At 38.7% G+C, this 22,210-nt stretch overlaps 1 protein-coding gene across 2 annotated transcripts in view; it reads left to right on the forward strand.

Moving 5' to 3' along the window:
- ANOS1 (anosmin 1) overlaps positions 1 to 22,210 on the forward strand; it is a 140,836-nt gene that overhangs the window by 74,621 nt on the left and 44,005 nt on the right. The window contains exons 3-7 of one of the 2 annotated variants that reach the window (XM_075776697.1): positions 5,761 to 5,823; positions 9,060 to 9,282; positions 14,656 to 14,840; positions 15,602 to 15,673; positions 21,270 to 21,399. In XM_075776697.1, coding sequence (XP_075632812.1) covers positions 5,761 to 5,823; positions 9,060 to 9,282; positions 14,656 to 14,840; positions 15,602 to 15,673; positions 21,270 to 21,399 — 673 coding nt within the window. The remainder of the gene's footprint in view (positions 1 to 5,760; positions 5,824 to 9,059; positions 9,283 to 14,655; positions 14,841 to 15,601; positions 15,674 to 21,269; positions 21,400 to 22,210) is intronic. The other variant, XM_075776705.1, reaches the window with a different exon arrangement.

Here is a 22,210-nt window from a genome sequence, read left to right on the forward strand (position 1 = left end):
TGACCATTTAAAATCTAAGACCTGGCTTTCATTCAAAACCAGCTCTACAATTAGCAATACTTTCAGACGGTATCAGCTGGGTTCCCAGTGTACATGATAATGTCACAGAATAACCCCAACTGTAACTAATTTAATTAAGACTTGATCCTCGAATACAAAATCACTCCTTTTCACCAAATCGTGATGCTCACTGACCTACAGGAGAGAAAGCAGGCAACACAGACTGGGAACCTTTCTCTGTCACTTAACCCATTTGTTTATTCAGTTACAAGGGAAATATATTACTAGTGTAATTCTCATGAGAATCTCTTTAGCATGAACAGAGGAGTAGCTCCAGGTAGCCACATGAAATTGCTATTTTACATAAAAGAACATGTTTCACAGTTGTTCCTGTTAGACTTTCAATCTTTTGAAGATGCTAAAACCTCTCCCAGTCTACATTAAATGTGACTGAATTTTAGGAGCTAAAATGTCACACCGAGTTTCTAGGAAGTTGATGATTAGTCCTCCGATGGTTCAGTCTGCTAATGGGGGAGGAGAGGCAAAAGAGGCAAAAAAGCAAGAGACTGACTTGGCTTAAAATGAATCTCACAAAATGCTCAGAGGCTTCTTGAACAGCATGTGTCAACCTACAAGCTAATACGGCAGCCACTGATCGAACACTCCTCTCTGGGCTGGCGGACTTTTTTGGCCTGAGGAACGGACTGATTCGTTAATGCGTCTCTACCTCTAATGGTTTATTTTAAACAAAATAGATGTGTACAGTGGGTGCCTGACATGATAGGGTGTACGAGCACCTGAAGTTGCTCATACCTGAAGTGCTGCAGTGCCTCATGTGAGGCAGTTGATCACTAGGAAAGTTGCCCACAAGCTTGAGTGCAATATCCTGATACCATGAACCACTCACATGGAGAATTACTCACGTAAAGCCTCCAAATCACTTGAACTATCAAGCATGGGTTTTGGGGAGTAGTGTGAATGATCCAGTGTGGAAATGAGAAGAGGTTTTTTTACATTATGATTTTGGATTCGCTTACCTGCCTCTGTAGGATTCCTCACTGTGCCAAAACTTTTTAAATTATAAATCTTTCTGATGCATCTCCTCAGTTTTATCATGAGAAATAGTTCCAGTAAACACATCCTGCATCTCATGACTCATAAAGAAGAAAAGTAGTTGTTCAAATTATTCAAAAGATAGTATGTTCTATGACGTAATATTGTTAATACCTAATATTGTTCTACCAAGCTAGCATGCTATTGATTTGGACTGGGTAAATATGCAACTGTGCGTTTACTGTTCTGATACAAAAAAATTGTGTTCTTCTGAGAACTCACAGTCCAATTTTTGAGACACAGAAAGTGTTTCCATCCTATTCGTAAACAGCAGATGTAGATAAAAAAATATCTCAGAATCAGTTATTTCTCTCTTGCTGCCTGTTTATGTTTTGCATTGAGTTTACTGCCACTTTGCCAAGATTTACAGATTGAAAAGCACCTTTCTCACAATTCCTTTGGGCGTAGGCGTATATTTAAGTATATCCATCACAAAATAATTCTTTCTAAGAGTGATGAACACTGTATTCTCCTTTGACTTTGGTTAAATTCCTGACCCCAAAAGTGTTCTCTGCTCATGCCTGATAGTGAGTACATGCATTTTTTAGGTACTTGGCTTCATGATCTGACAAGGTTTTGGGACACTGTACACTGAAAGGTTTTTTTTTTCCTTTTATTTTTTAACCATCTAAGTTTCATTTAATAAAATACTTTAGGACAGCAAAACACTTAAATATATATTGTAAACATAAATCATTAATTTCCAACCTTGCCATTGTGAGCAACTGGAATGATGACTGATAATGAAAAGAATAATTGTATAACACTTTGATTCCACTTTTTTTTATAACAGTTTGCATATGACTTGGTTCCACTTTGGTGAAGGAAGAAGCCTTATTAGACAAAAGTACTGTGGGTAGCCTCTTCTACTCTGAAATAAATAATTTTTTGCTGTTTAAATAGTTATAAATATGTCATATTCAGTTATTTAATTTAAATATAATATTTGAATAAATATACAGTATTTGAAAAAATATTTATTTCAATACTTAAATGATGTTTTGCAACTTATTAGTTTTCAAAATTGCTGTGTTCGTGTAACTCTCTCCCATTCTGTTCAAAGGCAACATTTCCTAAGCAAAAGTGTTGGTGGACTATTTTGAAAATCCCTTTAGTAACTAATGTAAATGGCATGCATCATATGCTAATGTCATAGTTGCTTTATTTATAGTTTAAAAATAAGAGCAAAAAAGACTTCTTTAACAGGGCCTTTAACTGCAAATTAAAAAAAAAAAAAGAAATAAAAAATATAAACCAAAATATTTTAAAGCAATAGCAATCCTTCTTCCTTGAATGAAACCGTTCTTTGCCCTTGTTCCTAATTTTATATAGTCTGAATACTAACAGATCTATAGTAGTATATGATATACATATATATTTATACCTATATGTGTGTACCTATGTACCCACACACTCAAATTTCGAAGGATGACAAATACTGAGTGCTTCCTATCAGCACTCCTTTTGGCTTTTGATGCAATTGTTCAGTACTGAATAACAACTCTGCGGCAGTCTGGATGAAACAAGCAAGCCTACCGCTTCGGGATTTAAGCCCAGGAGATGATAAAACAGGTGCTTTGGGAGGATTGAATTGAACCAGGCCAGTGTGATTAACACCCATCGTCCCCTGAAGAGTGCCACCGGCCCATAATGGCTGGTTCAGCCCTGTGTCTCCTATCTACCTCCTCCTGCCCCAGCAGCAGAGCAGCCTTTACGGTGGTGGTGCGGGGCAGTGGTCAGCAGTGGCTCCAGGGGACCAGTGACATCTGCCAAAGGGACTGCTGGCACACTTCCCGCGCCGCTGCCCGCCTGCCTGCTGGTGGTCTGCCATCTACATACCCAAGCTTAGCTTCTGAGGGCGGGCGGTAATGTCTGCCAGGTATTTTTTATTACATAAAGTAGAGCCAAAACCAGCTACCAGCTACTACTTGGCCCAGATTCCTCCTTATCCCGGATAGAGGATTTCAGTATCTTTTTAAGAGACACACAGGTTTACACTAGTCCAGAACACCCGGATGTGTTTACCTGCTGGGTGGGAATAGTTTTCTCATGGGTGTTTTAGGTATATTCTTGAAACTCTTCTTATTGGTGAGAAATGCTGTGTGCTTTCCTTTAAGACGTCAAGGCTAAGCTAAACACCAGTGAAATAACTGCTGCTGGTCTGGGGGAGCCTTTGCTGAGTTGCATTGAAATTATTAGAAATACATTATCCAAATTTTAAATTTTAAGCTGTATGCTTTTTTTTTTTTTTCTTCTCTGAAGAAGATCTGGATTTAAGAAAACAGATGTGGTTGCTACTTCAGAGGATAAAGCTCCACAGACAGTGGGGGAGTTCTCAAGATCTCAGCTGATTTACACCTTAAGTCAAGGACTCAAAGATGAGACCTGGATCCAAGCTTCCAGCTTTTCCAGCTTCCCGCTTTCAGGGAACCTCATAACAGAATAACTAAGAGGATAAGTGCACAAACCTCAGCGTTTGTGACGTGGTCTCCTCTTTGTTATTGGAAGCTTATTAACTACCTTTTTAGAAAGACAGTCCCAAACTCTTCTAGTGCAAACGTATTGGCAACATTTCTGTCTGCTAGCAGTTTTTCTCCAACCTATGGAATCGTACAGCTCCACTAAAGCTTGGCAATCGGCTTCTGCAGCAGGCCATGGTGCTAGGCTAAGCCCGATGCTCTGAGGACTCATACAGCAGCAGTAGGAAGATTTTTTTTTTTTACATGTAGGTAAGAGCATGCACTCTAATCAGAGCCTGTAAAGCCTATGATGGAGGCCTTATGGCTTGCTACATCATCTGTTCTCCTTGGAGTATTCTGAGGGCAGTCAGACTGCAGGATACTGCTCAGCCCAGGTTCATATGTCTGTCTCTCCTTTGAAGTGTCTGGGTTGAGATGCCCATCGTCTCTGCCTGCCCTGATGGCAGGAGATGCTGGGCTCAACTGAAAGTAGCCTGGGCTGTCCTGATGATCACTGAGACAGAGCAGCAGCCAGACAAGGTGTCAAGTGCTGGAGCCTACTTACGTTGCAGGTAAAGACATCCTGGCACAAACACATTGCACAAACTGTCTGAAGCATACAGCACCTTGGTATTTCCTTCCAGGAGTACCAACTCTTTTGCTTTAGAACCTGCAAGGAATGTGGTCCAGTCAGCTTGACCTTGGTCCTAGTTGTCGTCTCGAGATGGTGGATATGCCGGTTTAGATACGCACTGTGTGGCTGTGCAGCAGTGAAGCAAAAATTCAGAAAAGGCAAGGATATAGAAATCCTGACAGCCTTGAGGATCACTGGTGAAGTCCCAGTGTGCTCAAAATGTTGCTTGTTTTGTCTTTGCATCATTCATACCTCTGTAATTTGGGGCTAAATCCATCAAACAGGAGAGTTGTAAAATTGGCATGACAGTAGATTTGTGCTCAAATGTGCAGTAACTATACCACAGGAGGAACAACACTCTGGAATCACTTAAACTTGCTGACTTCAGTGGCATTTTATAATGTATCCTTCTAGTTACTCTGTATTGTGAATTTTGAAGACTTGAAATTGAGTGTAAAATACCAAAATGTATAGAGAGTAAATGTTTGAGTGGTATTTTTCATTCCTGAAATATGTAACCTCTGTGACTAATGGTTTTATTATGTTTTTTCAGGCTTTGTTGCTAGTAAGAAAAATGCTTAGCTTTTAAAACACTGATTTTTTTTTTTTTATTACATTAATGATACAGGTGGACAGCTGAGATAAAGCCTATATGTATTCATGCTTTTTTTTTAATAGCATAAATGTATATGGATCCAATCTAATACTATGTACAAAAGAAACAAATTATATAAAAACTAAATTGCATGTCAAAGGCCTTTCTTTTTGCTGGAGTAAGTATCTTTCCACTTTTACCGGAAGGAGTAGGTGTTATTAACTCCCCACAATGCTAGTGTCTTCCAAGATTGTCTGTCTAACAAAGGAAGAGAAAAGGTTTCTGGATGCGAGTCTAGATTTATGTTCCAGCTGCAGTAAATGCTCTTAATAGTGTGATTTTTTCTTTATGCTATGCTGTGAAGCTTGACTCTGATTTGCAGAGTTTGAATCATTGAGGTGGAGGCTGAAGGTGAAGAAATGATGATATGGTACTTGAAACAAAGTGGTTTTGCTAACAGACCGGTGAACATCATTGTCTATTTATACAGGAATAGTAGCTGAACCTCTGCTGAGTTTACTCCATAGCTTGATGAAATAGTTTCTCGCTTGAGAAGGCAATGTGCCCGTCTAATCTTTAGGCTGGTCGGTGAGGAGATTTAACTTTCTGTAGCCTAGAGTAGTGCTTTTGACATTGTGTGTGATCCAGCGACACAGTGTTAAATGGTATTAGGACCTAGATTCAATAAGGCAGAAAATAGGATGGCATATAAACAAGTGAGGCAATTGCCTTGTACAGTAAGAAATACCGAAAATATTTCTTGTAATCTAACCATGGCTTGGCATGACTTTGGTCTGACACCATGACTCAATGACACAATCTTATCCTCAGGAGAAGTGGATTTTTAAAGCCTATTATTAACTTTCTGTGGGCCAAACAAACAACTGGAGGAGAAATGGAGTCATTTGTGGTTGTTTATTTCTTTCTCTTCCTGACACTTGTCTGCTGATTCTTCCTAGTGCCTGGAGCCCTGCAAAGAGTCCTGGGACCTGAAGAAAAACCATTGCCAAAGCTTCTGTGAGGTACGTCAGCCTAAGGGCATTCTTTCTCACTTTGTTCTAGCTGTCTCTTTCATTTAAATTGATAGCTTCAAGGAGACAGCTAACAAACATGGGTTTTTTACAGCATTCACCTTCATTTGAATGGATACACAATATAACATACAACACATATAACAACTTAGACCTATTAGGTTTGAGTTTAAAAAAAAAAAAAAATTTTTTTTTTTTCTGACCGAAATTATTTATCTCAACTTGAAGTTTTAAGACTTGATCCATCCACACTTACATAGCTTCTCTCAGAAGGTGCTGTTAAATCCCTCCTGTAAATTGCTAGTTCTACCACATGCCCTTCAATCTTTTCTGGCCATGCGTAAGAAAGAGTATCTTTGTTTAAAAGATAAAATGTCATTGTGCGAAAATCCCTGTGCAGGGTAGCTGGAAAAGATGGCTTTCCTGTATGTGAAAGTCAATTTGATTTCTAAAATAATGTCTCTCCAGGAGTAACTGGATTGTAGACTCTTAGTTCAGAAGACTACTATCAAAATATGTAACTATTCAGGCACAATTATTTGGAAAACTGTTTCTGAATCATGTTTCAGAATAACTTTGTGAATAAGCAAACCTAGATCAGTTAGTACGAAAAAGGAGATGGTTTTATAGGATTTACAACATGGCTCTGCTGAGTTGGTGGAAGTCAGTTTTTTGAGTTCTTAACTGGTTTTTAGTACAAAATGGAAATATCATCTCAATAGAAAGTTGCTTTATTATAATTAAATCAATATAAAAATACACCTTTAGTCAAGTCTATGAAAGTGCATGTTTAGGAAGATTTTCAACTTTTACTGTGAAAAAATAGAAGTGACCTTAACTGATATATTGATCTCACTGATAAACTGTGATCTCACTGATTTAACTCCTCCCTCATCGCTGTGGGCACTCTTTTTCTGGTACAAGAGCATGTCTGACGTTTAAATGATTTTAAGCATCATGAAGATGATTAGAAAAAGCTGTAATTTCAACTAACAATATTTTAGATCCTAAGTGTAAATAGGGATTACTGGATTACTGGTCTATGTATTTACATTAGAAGAAAAAGTAAAAATTTCTGATGGAAACCAATCCTTGTAAGAGTTCTTCAACCCAAATTAATTGCTGCTTCCTCATATACAAAACTCTAAGGTAGTGTAATAAAGCAGTTTTAGTGGATCTAATTTCTGTCATTCTCATATAGCACTTCTCACTCAGGCTATATGTTTCCAGATATGGGTGAAAATATGTATAAAATTGGTTTAAAAGGAAAACATTTGTAGAACACTGTTCTATTGTAGTTAAAAACAGTGAGCATCCCTCTTTGATTAGTGTTTTGTGGTTGAAGCTAAATTTAGAACTTCAAAGGCCCATAATGAGGAGCAGCACATTTAGCAGCTAACTGAAAAATGAGCTGTGAAATAGGGTGAGGAGGAGAAGCCTTGAGGATGTATTATGCCTCAGGGAGCTATAAAGTTTTTAATTAAGTAGCTGCAAATTTGTGATGTTTTAGGATTTGAAATTAGCTTCACACACACACACAAAAGCACGGGACCACTTTCCTTCCTTTCTCTCAGACTCATGTATGCTCCATAGACATTGTTTGATGGAATGAAATGAAGCTGTTTTCCTTTGAGAGCGTTTTCAATCTTTTTGTATTTTGTAAAAAATCTGGAAGCAACAATTTAGCTTTGTATTTCTCAAGGTCCCTGCTTGGTATGTTACTTCTTATCTACTGAATGAGTATACTAATGTTAAAGGAACACTGTGGGTGAAGAAGAAGAAGAAGAGACAGTTTACCTGACTCCTTTTTTTCCATGAATCCAGTTTCCTGCAGGTTTAGCTTCTTAACTGGCTAACCATGGGATCAGGTGCCTTCAATGGGGGGAACAGTAGGAGTGCATGTCCAAGGATCTCTGGGGTCAGTAGGAGAGAGGAGGACAGCTCATTTTGGTGGCCTTAAGGCTGGTTAAGCCATAACACCCAAATGCATCCTTAAAAGCCTGATTCAAAAATTCTGGACTGTTCTGTAGGACAAGATGGGAGATTGTGCCACTTAGCGGCACATTCTTGGACCACTGTGACTTTGGAGAATAAACTGACACATGGTCTGGGAAAGACCTGGGCCTCATTAATAGTGAAGAGTCTGTCTCATTTTGCCAGAAACATGAGAAGGGTAAAAATAAGAAAGTAAACCGGATGAATATGGGAGGAAGTTGCAGAAGTTGCATGAATAGTTGGATGGAGAGTGAGTTATAATTCCTGTGTAGGCTTAGGAATCCGTAAAACAGATCCATCAGAGTGGAAGGTTTTGGGTTGCTCTGAAATAGAAAGGCAGGCTGTAGATAACCCCACTCTACATGAGTTGCCCATCTACAATTCCACCAATTACTTTGAGGGAATCACTTTAGCTGGTTTTGCACCAAACTAAATAAAGCAACAGATAAAAGAAGAGATGAAATCCCCATGTCACACAGAATGTGCTCGCCCAGGTCCTAGATGCTATCTTTAATACGGTTTTAAGTGAACCATACAAACCTCTGAGCAGTACACATGCTATAAAATGCCCATGCTAGGACTTGATTTCTCAAAGAAATAGCATTTACTTTGATCTTTAATCAATATATTTAAGGTTTATTTTAATCTGTATTTTCTGCTGATCATTTTGTCAGAAATTTAGTTCCAGTTCCATGAAGAGTTATACAATTACTAATATGCTGGCAAGAACGTAAAGATGCTGCAAAATCTCTTAGCCAGCTCAGTTCAAACAGTATAAAGAAAGAAGATTTCACTTATCTAGAGTGGCATTACATCAGATATTGTGGGTAAAGTGTTATGAAGTACAAAGGGAGGAATGTGGGGCAGTCCAAAAAAAAAGACTGTCTGACCGTTGCTTCCCCTTTGTTTTGGGAATGTTTTTAATCTGTCATTGAGCAACTTTGTAGCCAGCCAATGTGAGGAAAACAAGGGAAAGCTGGCAGACATAAACAACTTTATTCCATTAAAGATGGTGGTCTTACTTGAGGGAATTCATCATTCTGTACTTGGAATGCTTTTTTAGAAGTGGCTTGAATATATAAATCTTCAGGGATAGTCTTGCAAAAGTTGAAAATCTGAATTTTCCTTTAGGAGGTCTTGGAAAACGTACAACATTTTTTCTTTTTTCTTTTTTTTTTTTTTTTTTGTGTTCCTGTTGAAAACTTTATATAATTCTTTTGTTTCCCCTTTAGCCGCTTTTCCCCAAGAAGAATTATGAATGCCTAACTAGCTGTGAATTCCTTAAGTACATCCTGTCTGTGAAGCAAGGGGACTGCCCAGCACCTGAGAAGGCCAGTGGTTTTGCAGCTGCCTGTGTTGAAAGCTGTGAAGCTGATAGTGAATGTTCTGGAGTGAAGAAATGCTGTTCCAACGGATGCGGTCATACGTGCCAAGTTCCAAAAAATTTGTACAAAGGTAGAGATTATTATTATGTACTCGCACTGGGCTAAAAACTTCAGGCCATAATAGAGTCTCCTAGAAAAACAGGACTTTCATTTCGTAGGAGTTTGTATGGATGGGAAGAAAAAGGAGAGGAGCCTGTAGAGATGTGGCTGGACACTGAAAGGGTGGAAAGCCAGAGAAAAATGTAGCTCAAGTTTCTGAATTATTTTCCCCCTTGTGAACCCCACGTCTGGAAATCTGTGGAATGTAAACATGTGGCTATTATGAATCATCTTAAGCAGAACAAACTTGCCAATTTAGGTGAAAATCTCAATTTGTTTCAGATGAGAGAGAATGCAGCAGGAAAATATTTAACGATAAATAGTTCAAGTCCTATTAATGACAAATAGCACTTACATTTATCAACCAAGCAGGTAGGACTACCAAATAGGAAGCGTGAGATAATCTGGTAAAAGAACAAATCAACGCAGTGTATTTGGCATCGGTGTTCTTAATGACCTAAGAATAAAATAGTGAAAGATTATAATATCCATATTATATTTATAGAAATTCATTATTTAAATCTAAGGCAATCTTATTCAAAAATTTTTAATTTATTTGAGTCCTGAGGTTCTGTGAAAAAAGGTTTTCCTTGACATCCATTGTCAAGAAAATGTAGACTAAGAAATTATTTGCTTAGACAAACTCCAGATTTTAATTTGTTGAAATTAAAAAAAGCTTTATACATAGAAATATTCTGAAATATTCCTAATTCCTAATGCAGAACAGCGAGCATTTATGAAAGGCATTTTCTTGTTCCACAGAGTTGGAATGTTTGTTAGAAATCCATTCTCCTTACTTCAGTGATAAAAAATAAATATTAAACAGTTATTCTTCTGATAGCATGGGTTGTCTTGGAGAGCCTAACCAGCAGAACTCTGAACTAAGCTCCAGGCTTAGGTCTGAATCTAGACTTTTTTCCATCTGTGGATGAAAAAATGGTAAAATATGTGAAGGAGGTGGTGATTTTATTTTGAAGTTCGTTGCTTTAACTGGAATGTTGATGCATCTTTTTGAATGTCTCTAGTGATGAGAATGTATGTCAGAAACAATGTGCTTCGACTTTTGAATCCTGTCTTTGAGTGTACAGGATGGGCCATCAGGAAGCACCGTCTTATTCAGTTACATCATAAATGGAGAAAATTCGATCTAGAAGTCATAGAGATTGAGTAAGCATAAAACTGATGAAGATAGTACTCAAAGTATTTTGAACAGCAGGCAGTTCTGTGATCCAGATGTCCAGTGCAGAAGGGAAATTCTCTTGCTTCCAAGAGACTTCAGAGCAGCCGCTTTAAAACTATAAGGAATTAATACACTCTTGTACACAGCACCTTTTGAGAAGCAAATTATTAAAATGGAACACTTAGTTATTTCTTTCATCCTCTTGAGACAAATGGCCAGAGGGATAAACTGGCATTCGTATTGTATATGTCATGATTTACGTGATCAGGCTCCACACCACAACTACAAAGCATTCCAGTAAATGTAACAGCTGGGAAAGGCAAAACCAAATCAAACAAGCAAACAAACAAACAAATGAAACAAGAGGACATGCTTTTGGAGAGGACACAGGATATGACAGGTTATGATACATTGTATAACCGCACACTGGAACATCTACTGCTGTTCAGCCTAATTATATAGGAACAGAACTAACCTTCTCTAACATCGTATCACCTATCTGCAGGAGGTGCTTGCTTGTAAGAGCATATGTGTCTTGCAGAGGAAGGGCAAGCCCAATACTGTACTGCCTTCTCAGCTGATGAATTCAGCTAATTAGCCTCTTCAACCTGTCTTTCTGCAACAAAGGGCAAATAGAACGGAGCAGGCTTGCTATTCATTTCCTCCAGGGGTAAATGACCTTCGTGTCACGAAGGAAGAGCAAACTCTGCAAGCATGACTAAGATCTAGTGAATAAGTTTAGTGCTTATTCTTATCATTTTGACAGCACTCACAGCTAGAAAATGAGCTCAGATTGAATCTAAGAGTCGACAGCAGTTCCTATAGTTTCACTGTTGATCAAGCTCTGGAGATTAGTTACAACAGCAGATATAAAATAGCCATCTGATTTGCTGGATTTCCAAACTGGATTTGCCTTCTAGTATTAAGTGCTAAAGCTCAATCCTAAAAGAATATTAATATAAGTACACTTGCACCAAAGTCATGTATTGCAAATGTTGTTGGATTGACATAACAAGTCCAGTTACTTGTTGTCGTGATAGTTTATTGGCTTGCATTGGCTATAATCTTCAAACTGCCCATTATCATTGCATTTTTCATCTCTGTTGGGATATTACTAATCAGTTACATAGTCGTCACTTATTTCCCTTTACTGGAGATATCAAATATTCTCTCCTACTCTTCTGTCATCTTCTCATCCAACTCTTATACATTGTCTCAACTAGCAAAGGACTTCAGAAAGTGTCCCTTCTCCATGGCCTACCTCAATTTTTTTTTCTATATGGATATAATGATGTTATAAATAAGAGTTAGTGCCTAAAGTAGATTTTGTACTTCAGAGATAGAAATGAGGGCAATATCTCTACTTAGAAGTAAAACAGTTTAAAAATGCAGGAAAAAAAAAAAAAAAAAGGATGGAAAATGCTTGATGAGGTTCGCTTTGTCTAATGTGCACATATTCATCCCTGAGGAAGGACAAGGACATGAGTCTTTTTCTATACTCAGCTGGTGACAGATGAAAAAATTACTCATCACCTTATTCCTGTTCAGAAGTTAGTGGTCTCTCAGATATGATGATACACCTACTTGTGTGAACTTTCCAGGACCCCCTTTTAACAAAGTTTTAGGGTTCATGCTGTCTAAACCAGCCTAACTAATTTTGTCTGAAATGTGTAAGGGAGCAATCCATACAGCAGACCAAACTGCAGATCTGGGCAAGGTAAATTGTGAAGAGAAGATTATGACATTTAAAGAGCATGATGGTATAACAGTGTCATAATAGGATAGCTGGAGCCAGATGGCCATCCACAGTTTAAAGGCTCTTTTCATGCTTAAAGAGAAATAGTTTTGTATTAAAACAGTAGCGTAAAGTTTTAAAGGTGAACATCTCTGAGTCTTTGCACAATTGTGTTTGCAATCGCACTGACGCCATGAATGTGCCCTTTACTGTCCAAAACTCTTCCATGGAAACTTTTTGAATACCTGGTGACATTTAAGATACCGATTCTTACGACGGACCAGTGTGCATTTATCTTTCATGGCATGGAGATGCATGTGCCATCTCAAAGACACCTTTAGAAACATTTTTCCTGGGCTATGGTATTGCACGCATACAGCAATCAGTGATTTGAATTCTTCAGTTAAGCACTACAGACTTCAGAGGACTAATTTGTTCCAGCATGATGAAAGGGCTGACCATTTACATAATAAAAAGCACATTGAAGAGTGATTGGATCTACACATCTGGATATGAAATTGATGGTGCTGGTTCTACAAAAGTATTTTAAAATGCACTTATGCTGTGCTCTCCTTGTTTGTGCTGCTCCGCTCCATCTGCACGCAATTACGTAACACCGGAGAGGCTGAGATAGTTGCAATCAAGTGAATCCAACTGCCCCTAATGCAAAGCAGATGGAAGTTTTCTTAACATGCAAATTGTAGGATTATTGTACATCATAATTAAAGAAGGATTTTCAAATGTGAAAATCCGAACTGACATGTTCTGTGGTGTTTGCTATATTAGACTAAGACTGTGGGCTGTTGAAGGATATCCAGGGTTTAAACTGCTGTGATAACCAGATTTAAATAGTGGATTTTCCTTAGGTTGATTTTGGGTTTCTTCAAGGGCTATAATATCAATTTTTATTTACTTATAGCTAATTGTATAATTAGATTTAGGAGAAGACCTCTTAAAACATAAAAGTGGTTTGTTCACCTAAGGAAATTTTGGTACACAGTCATCTGTGGCAGACTAAATAGGAAACAATTTATTGAACCAACACATACAGCTGGACTTATGTGGACACCCACTGAAATGACAAACTAACTAAAGTGCATACAACAACTTGCTAACAAGGTTTATATGTCAGCATAGAAATCTTACTTGTGACATATCCTAAAGTGACAAAATGCTGTGCACTCAAATATATGAGTTCCTAAAGTCTGTCTAGAGAAATGTATCTAACACTTGATTTGTTGATTTAATGAAAAGATGCCAAATTTGAAGAGTGGCTCTACCCTTCAAGCTATTGCAGATGTTTTCAAAAAGGTGACGTTACCAGCAGTAGAAACAACAGAAATAACCATCCTTCAGTGTCACTGTGTAATGAGAAATTACTGTAAAATTTTATAATGACATCTTTGTCTCTGAAATGTAACAATCGGAAAATATACATGAGATATATCGTATCTGTTCCAAGATGCCTTGGAGTGACCTTTCCTAGATCTTTAAGGAAGAGTGGAGAGTAACACAACATACAATACAGCTGCTTGTGAGTCAGTAAGATCATGCTGCCATGGAGAATGCAAAAAGCTTTCTTAAGTATATGAGAGTCACGTAAGATGTGTGAAATAATCCTGCTTCTCTAGTCTGCTCTGGTAAGGGCTTAGACACAGTCTGTGTCCACTTTTAGGCTTGACTCTGGAGAAGGGCTGTGGGCCAATGGGAAAGTTTCCAGAGGCAACTGCAAGAACGATCAGAGGTCTAGAAACACGTTTAAAAGGAAAACGGAGTGCACTGTCGTTATTAGATGGAAGAAGAAAACATTCAGAGGCATAACAGTCTTGCGATACATAAAAGGCTCCTCCATAGATGCAAGAAAGAATCTGTTCTCCATGATCCATGAACATCATGGACAAATATCAAGTTTAAAATGCAGTGGAGGAGACTAAACAAGTTAGTGAGAAAGCTTTCTAGTGGCAAGGATGGAGAAGTAGTGGAATGGCTTGCTGCATGATGCTGTGGAAATTCTGTCCTTAGCTATGTTTATGGACAAATGAGGTGAAAAACTGCACAACAGATATAGCTGATTCTGCTGGAAATCAAAGGGATCTTTCTCCCTTTATCAAAGCACATTTAGAAAGCATTTTATGTGAGATCAGTTTTTGGCTTAAACTTCCAGATCCTTTAGTATTTAAATGAAATAAAGAAATATTTTTGAAGATTTTTCATAAACAAATTTTACTGTTAGCAGAGATAGGTCAGCTATGAGCTTTTCTGAAAGTGCCATACTTATCAGCCTATCCATTCCCTCCCTTTTTCCTTCTGTCTGACCGACAATATCCTTTTTTTTTTTTAATTATTTTTATATACAGCTTCACTGACATATGGTTTAATTGCATCTTGTAAATTACTCACATATTTTTGTCTGCACTTTCCTATTACAGGTGTTCCACTGAAACCCCGGAAAGAATTAAAATTCATAGAACTTCAGTCTGGAGACCTGGAGGTGAAGTGGTCTTCAAAATTCAATATTTCCATTGAGCCTGTGATATATGTTGTTCAGAGGAGATGGAATCAAGGAATCCATCCAAGTGAGGATGATGCTACTAACTGGCAAACTGTGGCACAGGTCAGTTCTTTGTGAGGCGATACGGATCCCTAGGTTCCAGACCATGACCTAAAGGTCCTCTTCAGATTGGAGAAGAGTTGGATCACTTACAGGTTGGGAGGCTCATGCAGAGGGATCCCTTTATAGGGTCTCTCTCCAGGTCACAACAGACCTGCAAACAGAATCCAGATCTCCAAGACCTTACTTCACTGCTCAGTGAACATTTGTAGATTCACTCAGGAGAAATGAATTTCAGTATTTTCCCTTCCAGTTTTTCAGTGATAGAATGCTTTTGATATGTGTTGAAAATGACTCCATAAAAAATGTGTGAATCTATCGGTAAAGAAGTAAATAGTGGGTTCCTTGTCTCCAAAAGAAAAAAATACTCAGAGGTTTATGTTCTCAAAATGAATTTTTATTTGTGGGTTTGGTGTCTATAGATAAAAATCTATAGAACTAGCTGGAGGCTTGATTTTTCTAAGGCCAATGAGTGGCACTTTCTGGTAAGCACATACTTACGATCTATTCAGGTGGGAATTCCAAAGTCTCTGCAAGCCACAAATGTCTTGAAAAAGTAGAATTAGATACCAAAATCTACTGAAAAAAAGCACATAAGAAACATAGTCCTTTTAAGGTCAGTGCACAGTCTCCAAGGCATAGCTTGGATCTTATCAAAAAGATAAGAAATACAATTAGTGAAAAGGCTATTTAATTTTTAAAAATTAAACAAACAGTGAAAAAAAGACTAAAACCTTTATTCTTTGTAACGTCGCTTTTTTCAGATGCTACCCTCCCATTTTGGAAAAGACTATGATGTCATGCTCTTATCACTCAGTGCAATACAGACTGAAAATGTAAGATTCATGAGCAAATGTTTCTTAATGAGAAGCAGCCAACAGAGCATAAATTTTCACTTAGTTCCTTCCCAGTTTCAATCTGTTTTTTAGCATGCTGACAGTCCACCTGGATGGCAGAGTTCCAATCGTTTATCTTAACTTCTTCACCCTCATCCCTGCTGACAAGAAAAGTAAAATGCTGATTTTGAGAAGACCTGCAAAATGTCATTATAGCTAGGAAAAAAAGGAAAGAGACTAAATAGAACCATCCACAAAATAAAGTATGGAGTTTAAATTCTGTGACAATCTGTGTTCATTGTCAATTCAGATTGTGTAGGAAAAAGCTATCCTAAAATAATGTCAAGCTTGTGAAACTGAACACTCAGAAGTGAAGTTCTTAGCTTCAGTGTGGTGCTACAGGGAGCTGTCACTATGTTAGAGTCTTGCTCAGAAAGTCACCTGCAGCAGAGCCTGGCATGAAACCCTGCTTGTGCAAGCCCAAGGGCACGTGCACACCTCCAAACCTGATAAAGTTGCAATGACTTATTTATTATCTCTCAGCTGAAGTGCAGCTCTTCAATCTGCATTCTCCATATTCAGCAAACAACTTGCCTTTGCTACCAGGAAAATACCATGTAGCCCAAATGAGCCAGATGTTAATTACTCCTCACTGTTATCGTGCCATGTGTATGTGCTAGACTGTCGGAGCCCGACTCTTCTGGCTGGTGGATCCAGCCTGCAAAGGTAGCACAGTGCTGTGCTTTTTCCCATCCCAGAAACAGACCTCATGCACATGTCTGGAAGCATGGACTATATATGCACAGTAGTGGAGCGTATACAAACCTCTACCTTCTTGCAGTGGATGTACAGGAGGGTGTTTCAGAAATGTGTTCGTGTGCAAGAGCGATAAGAATCCTGACAGCTGCCTTTCCTGGGGGTCTGCTACACCCAGGCAGAAGGAGCTGAGCTAATCTCTGTGGCAGGAGAAGCCTCCTCCAACTGACATCTTTCTGAGAACTCCTCTGTCCCTTCTGCATCACAAGAGATGTGTGTTTGGTTGTGTGATGGACCCCACTGGGGATGTCAGATCAGAACAAGCTTCAGGACACCTGACTGGCTTTATGAACTGTGTGTACCTTATAGGACATACAGGCTGGGCACTCTTGACGGATGCTAGTAATCAGAATTTCTGTCTCTATAGAGTAACGTACCTTCACGGTGTTTCTAGTTTTAGACATCCCACCAGGCAGTCAAATTTGTTAAGTGTGCTGCATGCGGTAGAATTTATTTTGCAATATCAGCAACAAGGATGGATATCCAGTTTGATTAAAGTGACTGTGTGCACAGCCTCCGGGCTTTTCTTGTCCGTATAACTGAGAGATTTTCCTGTATGATTCCAAAACATTGGGGTATGAGACCTTACTTACAGGCAAAGGCTGTGAAGAACTCAGCCATTCAGCTGAGAAGTCCTGGGGCATCTCAGTCCAGGGGAGATGATGCTGGCTCTTTCATTACTCTGGGACTTAAGCTAGAGAGCATGTAAAAAGCAGTTGAAGATCAAAAAGGCTGTGGGTGAAGATCTGAATTTCTCTATGCCGATGCCCATATGTAGTGGCATTATGCAAAGTTATTGTTTGCATCTTCTTATAAGAAATTTCATGATATTTTATCGGAGTTCCTCATCCTATATTCTATTTTTATTATCTATCCAAGAAGAAATGGGGTTATAATTTTCAATAACTTTATTTTAAGGTTTTTACTTTTGAAAAATTGCTGTTTTCTATTGCCTTTACATGAGCTACTTTGCAACTAATTGCTCATGTCTCACATAAATTTTTACTTGGTATTGAAAAATAATTTTGAAAAAAATTGTCTCCTTTGTATTGTATTGTGTCATCAGGTCTTTTACGATGTTTTCTTTTTAAGGAGGAAGGCTCAATCTATTCATACATTATTTATTTATTTGTTATTTATTTATTATTTATTGTTAACTTTAGTTTTTTACTGCACATTTTTTTGAAAACATGGCATAACTAACCATTTGACTAATTTCCATTGGTTAATATAAAAACCACGGGAACTAAGATACTTGTTAGCCTTGTTAGCTATGATATACAGTGTCCTAAGCGGTTGTGCCAAGTTTCTTACACTAGTGGTTTCTAAGGTTTAACCAGCTGAGCAGAACCTGCCGCACTGTCCCATTAGAATACTGTATATCTTGTGAACAAACTTAGAATTCCGTTTGGTGCTAATGCTTCCTAACAATAAGAGTATTACTGTTTACATTGGAAACTTAGATAGTTAATCATATTAAGTTAATTAATGAAGTTAATTCAAATATGCCAGGTCAGTTATTTTCAGACAGAACACCTCAGTGTTGTGTGAATGGATGTTGTGTGTGTGTGTGTATATGTATGTATGCATATGGGCAGACAATAATAAAGGTTACTTATTAGTTTATACCTTTATTAAAATAGATAAGGAGCTGTATTTACTGCTAGCTTGATTGTGACAAACTGTAGTGCTTCACCTCGAAATTGTCTAAGCTCTGTGGACAACTAATCTTTTTTAAAACTTAAAATTTCTGAGACACCTAAAGTTCTGCTTCTGAGGATCACAAGAAGTTTCTGAGCTCTTGACAGTGAGAAATCCCTGCTGGAGCTAACCACCGGTTCTGTACAGTAAAGATTTATTTCTCCATCTCCCAGGAGAGGGCTTGCTTTGGTAAGCATGCTTAGAGAGTGCCCGCCTTGTGTGGGATTGCATTCACTCAAAATAGAGGAGGTCTGGTGTCCTTTGACAGAGTAGTGGATGCAGCACTGTCAGGTTTATTCTGTATCGGAGGAAACATAAACTCAGCTCTTGTGATACCCCGGATGGTATCCCTTCACTCTCTGAACTGCAAATTCTTCTATCACTGTGTGTTGTTGCAAAAGAAGGTGTAGAGCTATGAACTCGGCAGGGTAAGGCTGTCCTCTCCTGTTTCCATTAAACCTTTGCACTACAGAAGGGAATCCAGGATTGATAGTGTGAAAGAAAGGGAATGGACGCAGCAAAACAGTCCATTGATTACTGTAATACCACTCAGCGTACCATTCAGTGGGCTTAGATTAATACAAGACAGGTATTGAAAGGACTCTGAATATTATGATCTCGGCTCCAAACATGCTTAAGTAGGGAGAACTAACTGAAGCAATTAAACAAAAAAAATCAATTTACCATTAAGGTAGCATAAGATATCTCAGTAGTATTTAGCTCTTTCTTGAAATTTATTAAATCTATGTAGAGGTTAGTTAGGGGTGCCAAAGTAGTTTATACTCTATAATGGAGGAGTTACACCTCCTGCATGCCATAGAGTTTAACAGGAGCTTTGCCAGCAAAATGAATGATGAAAGTAATAGGCCTAAGGCATGTTCATAAATTAAAATAATTTTGGTGATATGGATTGACAGATTATTTGACCTTACAGTATTTTATGGTTGCCACGGAAGACTGACACGGCTGAAATCCTTTCTTTTAATCAGTCCTAGCAGAATAACTGAGCTGATGCAAGTGACAAACAAGATCCCTTAGCAGTGGAATTTGGGGTCAAGTCTATTCAGATTATACTCACCTTGTAAGTAAATTCAGCAAATCTGTTTTTAAGAACCCACAGTGTTGTAACTAGTTAATTACAATTAGATATTGATCCTGACCCTGATCTCAGTTGCACCAGTAGCTTGAATATATGGGGTATTTTTCTGTTAATATAGCGATAGTTTGTTTTACTCTAGTTCACTGGCATGTCTTATCTGTAAGCTGTTGAGTTTGTGGGCCTGCACGCTGGAAAAAACTAGCACATCTGAGTGCTCCATAAAATGAAAATAATAGTAAAAGTTGGTTCAGGTCAGCTCTTTCTTCCCTAGGGGAACCCCTTCATTGGACGAGATCATTCACTCTGCTGGTAACATAATAGCTAAAAAAAGGAAAGAAGATGAGGCAGACAATGAAAGCATCAGGACTGTTTCCCCTGCTTAAGCTAAAGAAGACAAATGCAGCGGTCTGAATGGAGAAGGACTCTGAGTAGCAGCAATACGTGAGGGGCTCAAAGTCTGCAACACTTTCTGGTCTGAGAGCAGCCTATAGCGCAAGTTAGAAAGGCTCTCTTTCCTTTACATGCGCGATATCCGTTTCCCTAAATTTTGCTTGTCACCAAATGAAGAGATTAAGTGCAGGATAACACCTACAAATTTCATTGGTCAGAGCTCTAAAAATACCATTGCTGGAGAACTGAAGCAACTTCCTCAAGTTCTGGCTCTCTGAGTTAGGTCAGCAGCTGCTACTTTTTACACGGATTGGAAAGAGCAAAAAGCAGAAATGATGCTGTGCCTTTTTTTGGGAAGTGCTTGGCATCGTTGCAAATAACACTGAATCCTATACAAGGAAGGTGGATTTTTGAAGTTATGGAAAACAGAGCTTGTGAAAAATAAATTGCTGTCACAACATTTTTAATGGGCTTGCGTATTTGGTCAGTAATGATAATTGGTAATGATTTTATAGTAAATTTAGACATATACAGGACATTTGGTTCAGGTTCATGTGTTATTTTGATTAAAGAATTAAATTAAAATGCAATAAAAATGACATCCTAAAATAAATTGAAAACTGGATAATTGAGAGGTAATTGCAGAAGTAGAATCTGCAGCAAGTGGATGAGTTTCTGATGAGTTCTACAAAATTGGTACATCTTCTGTACTTGGCAGTGATTCAGGGGTTCCCAGGAGGCTGTGTTCAGTTCTGGTGTTTGTACCTTAGGAAAAATAAGAAACAGTGCAGAAGATAGCTCTGTAAAAGTTTAAAGGGAAAACAAAAGAGATCGAGGGAAGCAGGACTCAGAATAAGGGCACGTAAGGCACCTCCTACTGACAGGGTTCAGAGTGCATCAATGCTCATGCCATATTTCAGCGGTGAAGGCACTCCCCACAGAAGGTGGAAATTGAACCCATGACACTAGCGGTCTCAGTGGGTGTTGCTGGAGAAAAGGTCATCTCCTATGACCTGAGAAATGTCTGCAGGGAAGAGTTAAGGCTGTGAGTGTCTTTTTGACATAAGTGCCAAAGATCTGAAGAAGGCTTACATTCATTACCTGAGGGTTTCGTGTTTCCTATGAACCAGAAAAGGCGGCTTCTCACAGCGCTGGATTTCGTGAAGCCATTTTGGACCCTAATTCTCTGAGAATTGGAGAAATGAGTCCTGGGGCAATGAGATCTCTGAAATGTCAACACCTGAACAGCTAGGCCCTATACACTGGGGAAGGTTGTGATAACTGGAAAACTAATTTTGTGAATTTAACACTTCACTGGTTTTCTAAAGGTTACTTTTTTTCCAGAAGAGACCTGCAATACACTGTAAAATTGGGTGGTTATATGATTTTGTTCACAGCTGTAAATGCTTTGCAGTGCAGAATGATGCTGGGAGTCAGGTGAGGTGGCTGCACACAGCCTGCTGACACTGGTGCCTATTAGAGAAGTTCGTCCCCTGCCCTTCAGTCTGAATAACCGCTGTTGCATAGGAGATGATAGCACAACTGGCCATGTCAGAACAAATGAAGTAAGCATGACATTTTCCCCACCAGACTACGGATGAGCGACTTAGGCTGACGGACATCCGAGCGAGCAGGTGGTACCAGTTCCGCGTGGCAGCTGTGAACGTGCACGGGACGAGAGGCTTCACGGCGCCCAGCAAGCACTTCCGATCCTCGAAAGGTTAGTTTTCAGTCGCTGTATCTGGTGCACACCTTCCACACATTCACACGTGGAGTGCAACATGATCTGCCTACTTTTGTGGCAGAAGGGTTTTAACAGGTGGGGTTTTGTGTAGTTTTGCCACTGGCTTTAGAAACGGTGTGAGATTTATTTGGAGTTAGCAAAGGAATTAAAGATTAAAGATGTCGTTATTCTTTCATCAGTAAGGGGTCTCAATGAATAAACTTCCTTTTAACCATTTTCCACACGGTTGGTATCAACAGCATGACCCTCACCATGAAACATGAAGGAACTGGATTTTCAGTGTGGTATTCCAAGAGGTTTCTCTTATTTTTCTTTTTTAGTTATGAGAAATATGTTGCTGCCATATGTTTAGCAGAGTATTGAAATATTTTTTTGCCTGTATCTAAATAATTGTAGCGCATTGTTTTGATGGAGCTGCAGGCTCTCTTAATATAACTTTCCCCTTGCTAGTACTAATCGTCAGGGCTTAAGAATAAAAAAGGGTATAAATGCTACATAGCATATTTCTGTTCATTAGAAAGGCGCGCCGGACATGCCGGACAATCCACAAACTATTGTAGGAATTTTTGGTGCCTTTTCTGGTTTCGCAAGGGTTTGGGTAATAACCTTGAAAATTATTTCTGTACCAGTAAATGGTACTTGGGGGATGGGGGAGATGAATCTCCCATCCTGTGAGGTTTCTGGCATTGTCCCTGGTGTGCCTTTGACCCACTCAAAGCAAAATTTTCCCGGATGACGCCCAGGCATATTAGAGAAGTTAGCACAGGCCAGAAACTATTCCCAACAG

The sequence above is a fragment of the Balearica regulorum genome, chromosome 1 (genome assembly GCF_011004875.1).
Source record: "Balearica regulorum gibbericeps isolate bBalReg1 chromosome 1, bBalReg1.pri, whole genome shotgun sequence".
Classification (NCBI taxonomy): Eukaryota; Metazoa; Chordata; class Aves; order Gruiformes; family Gruidae; genus Balearica; species Balearica regulorum.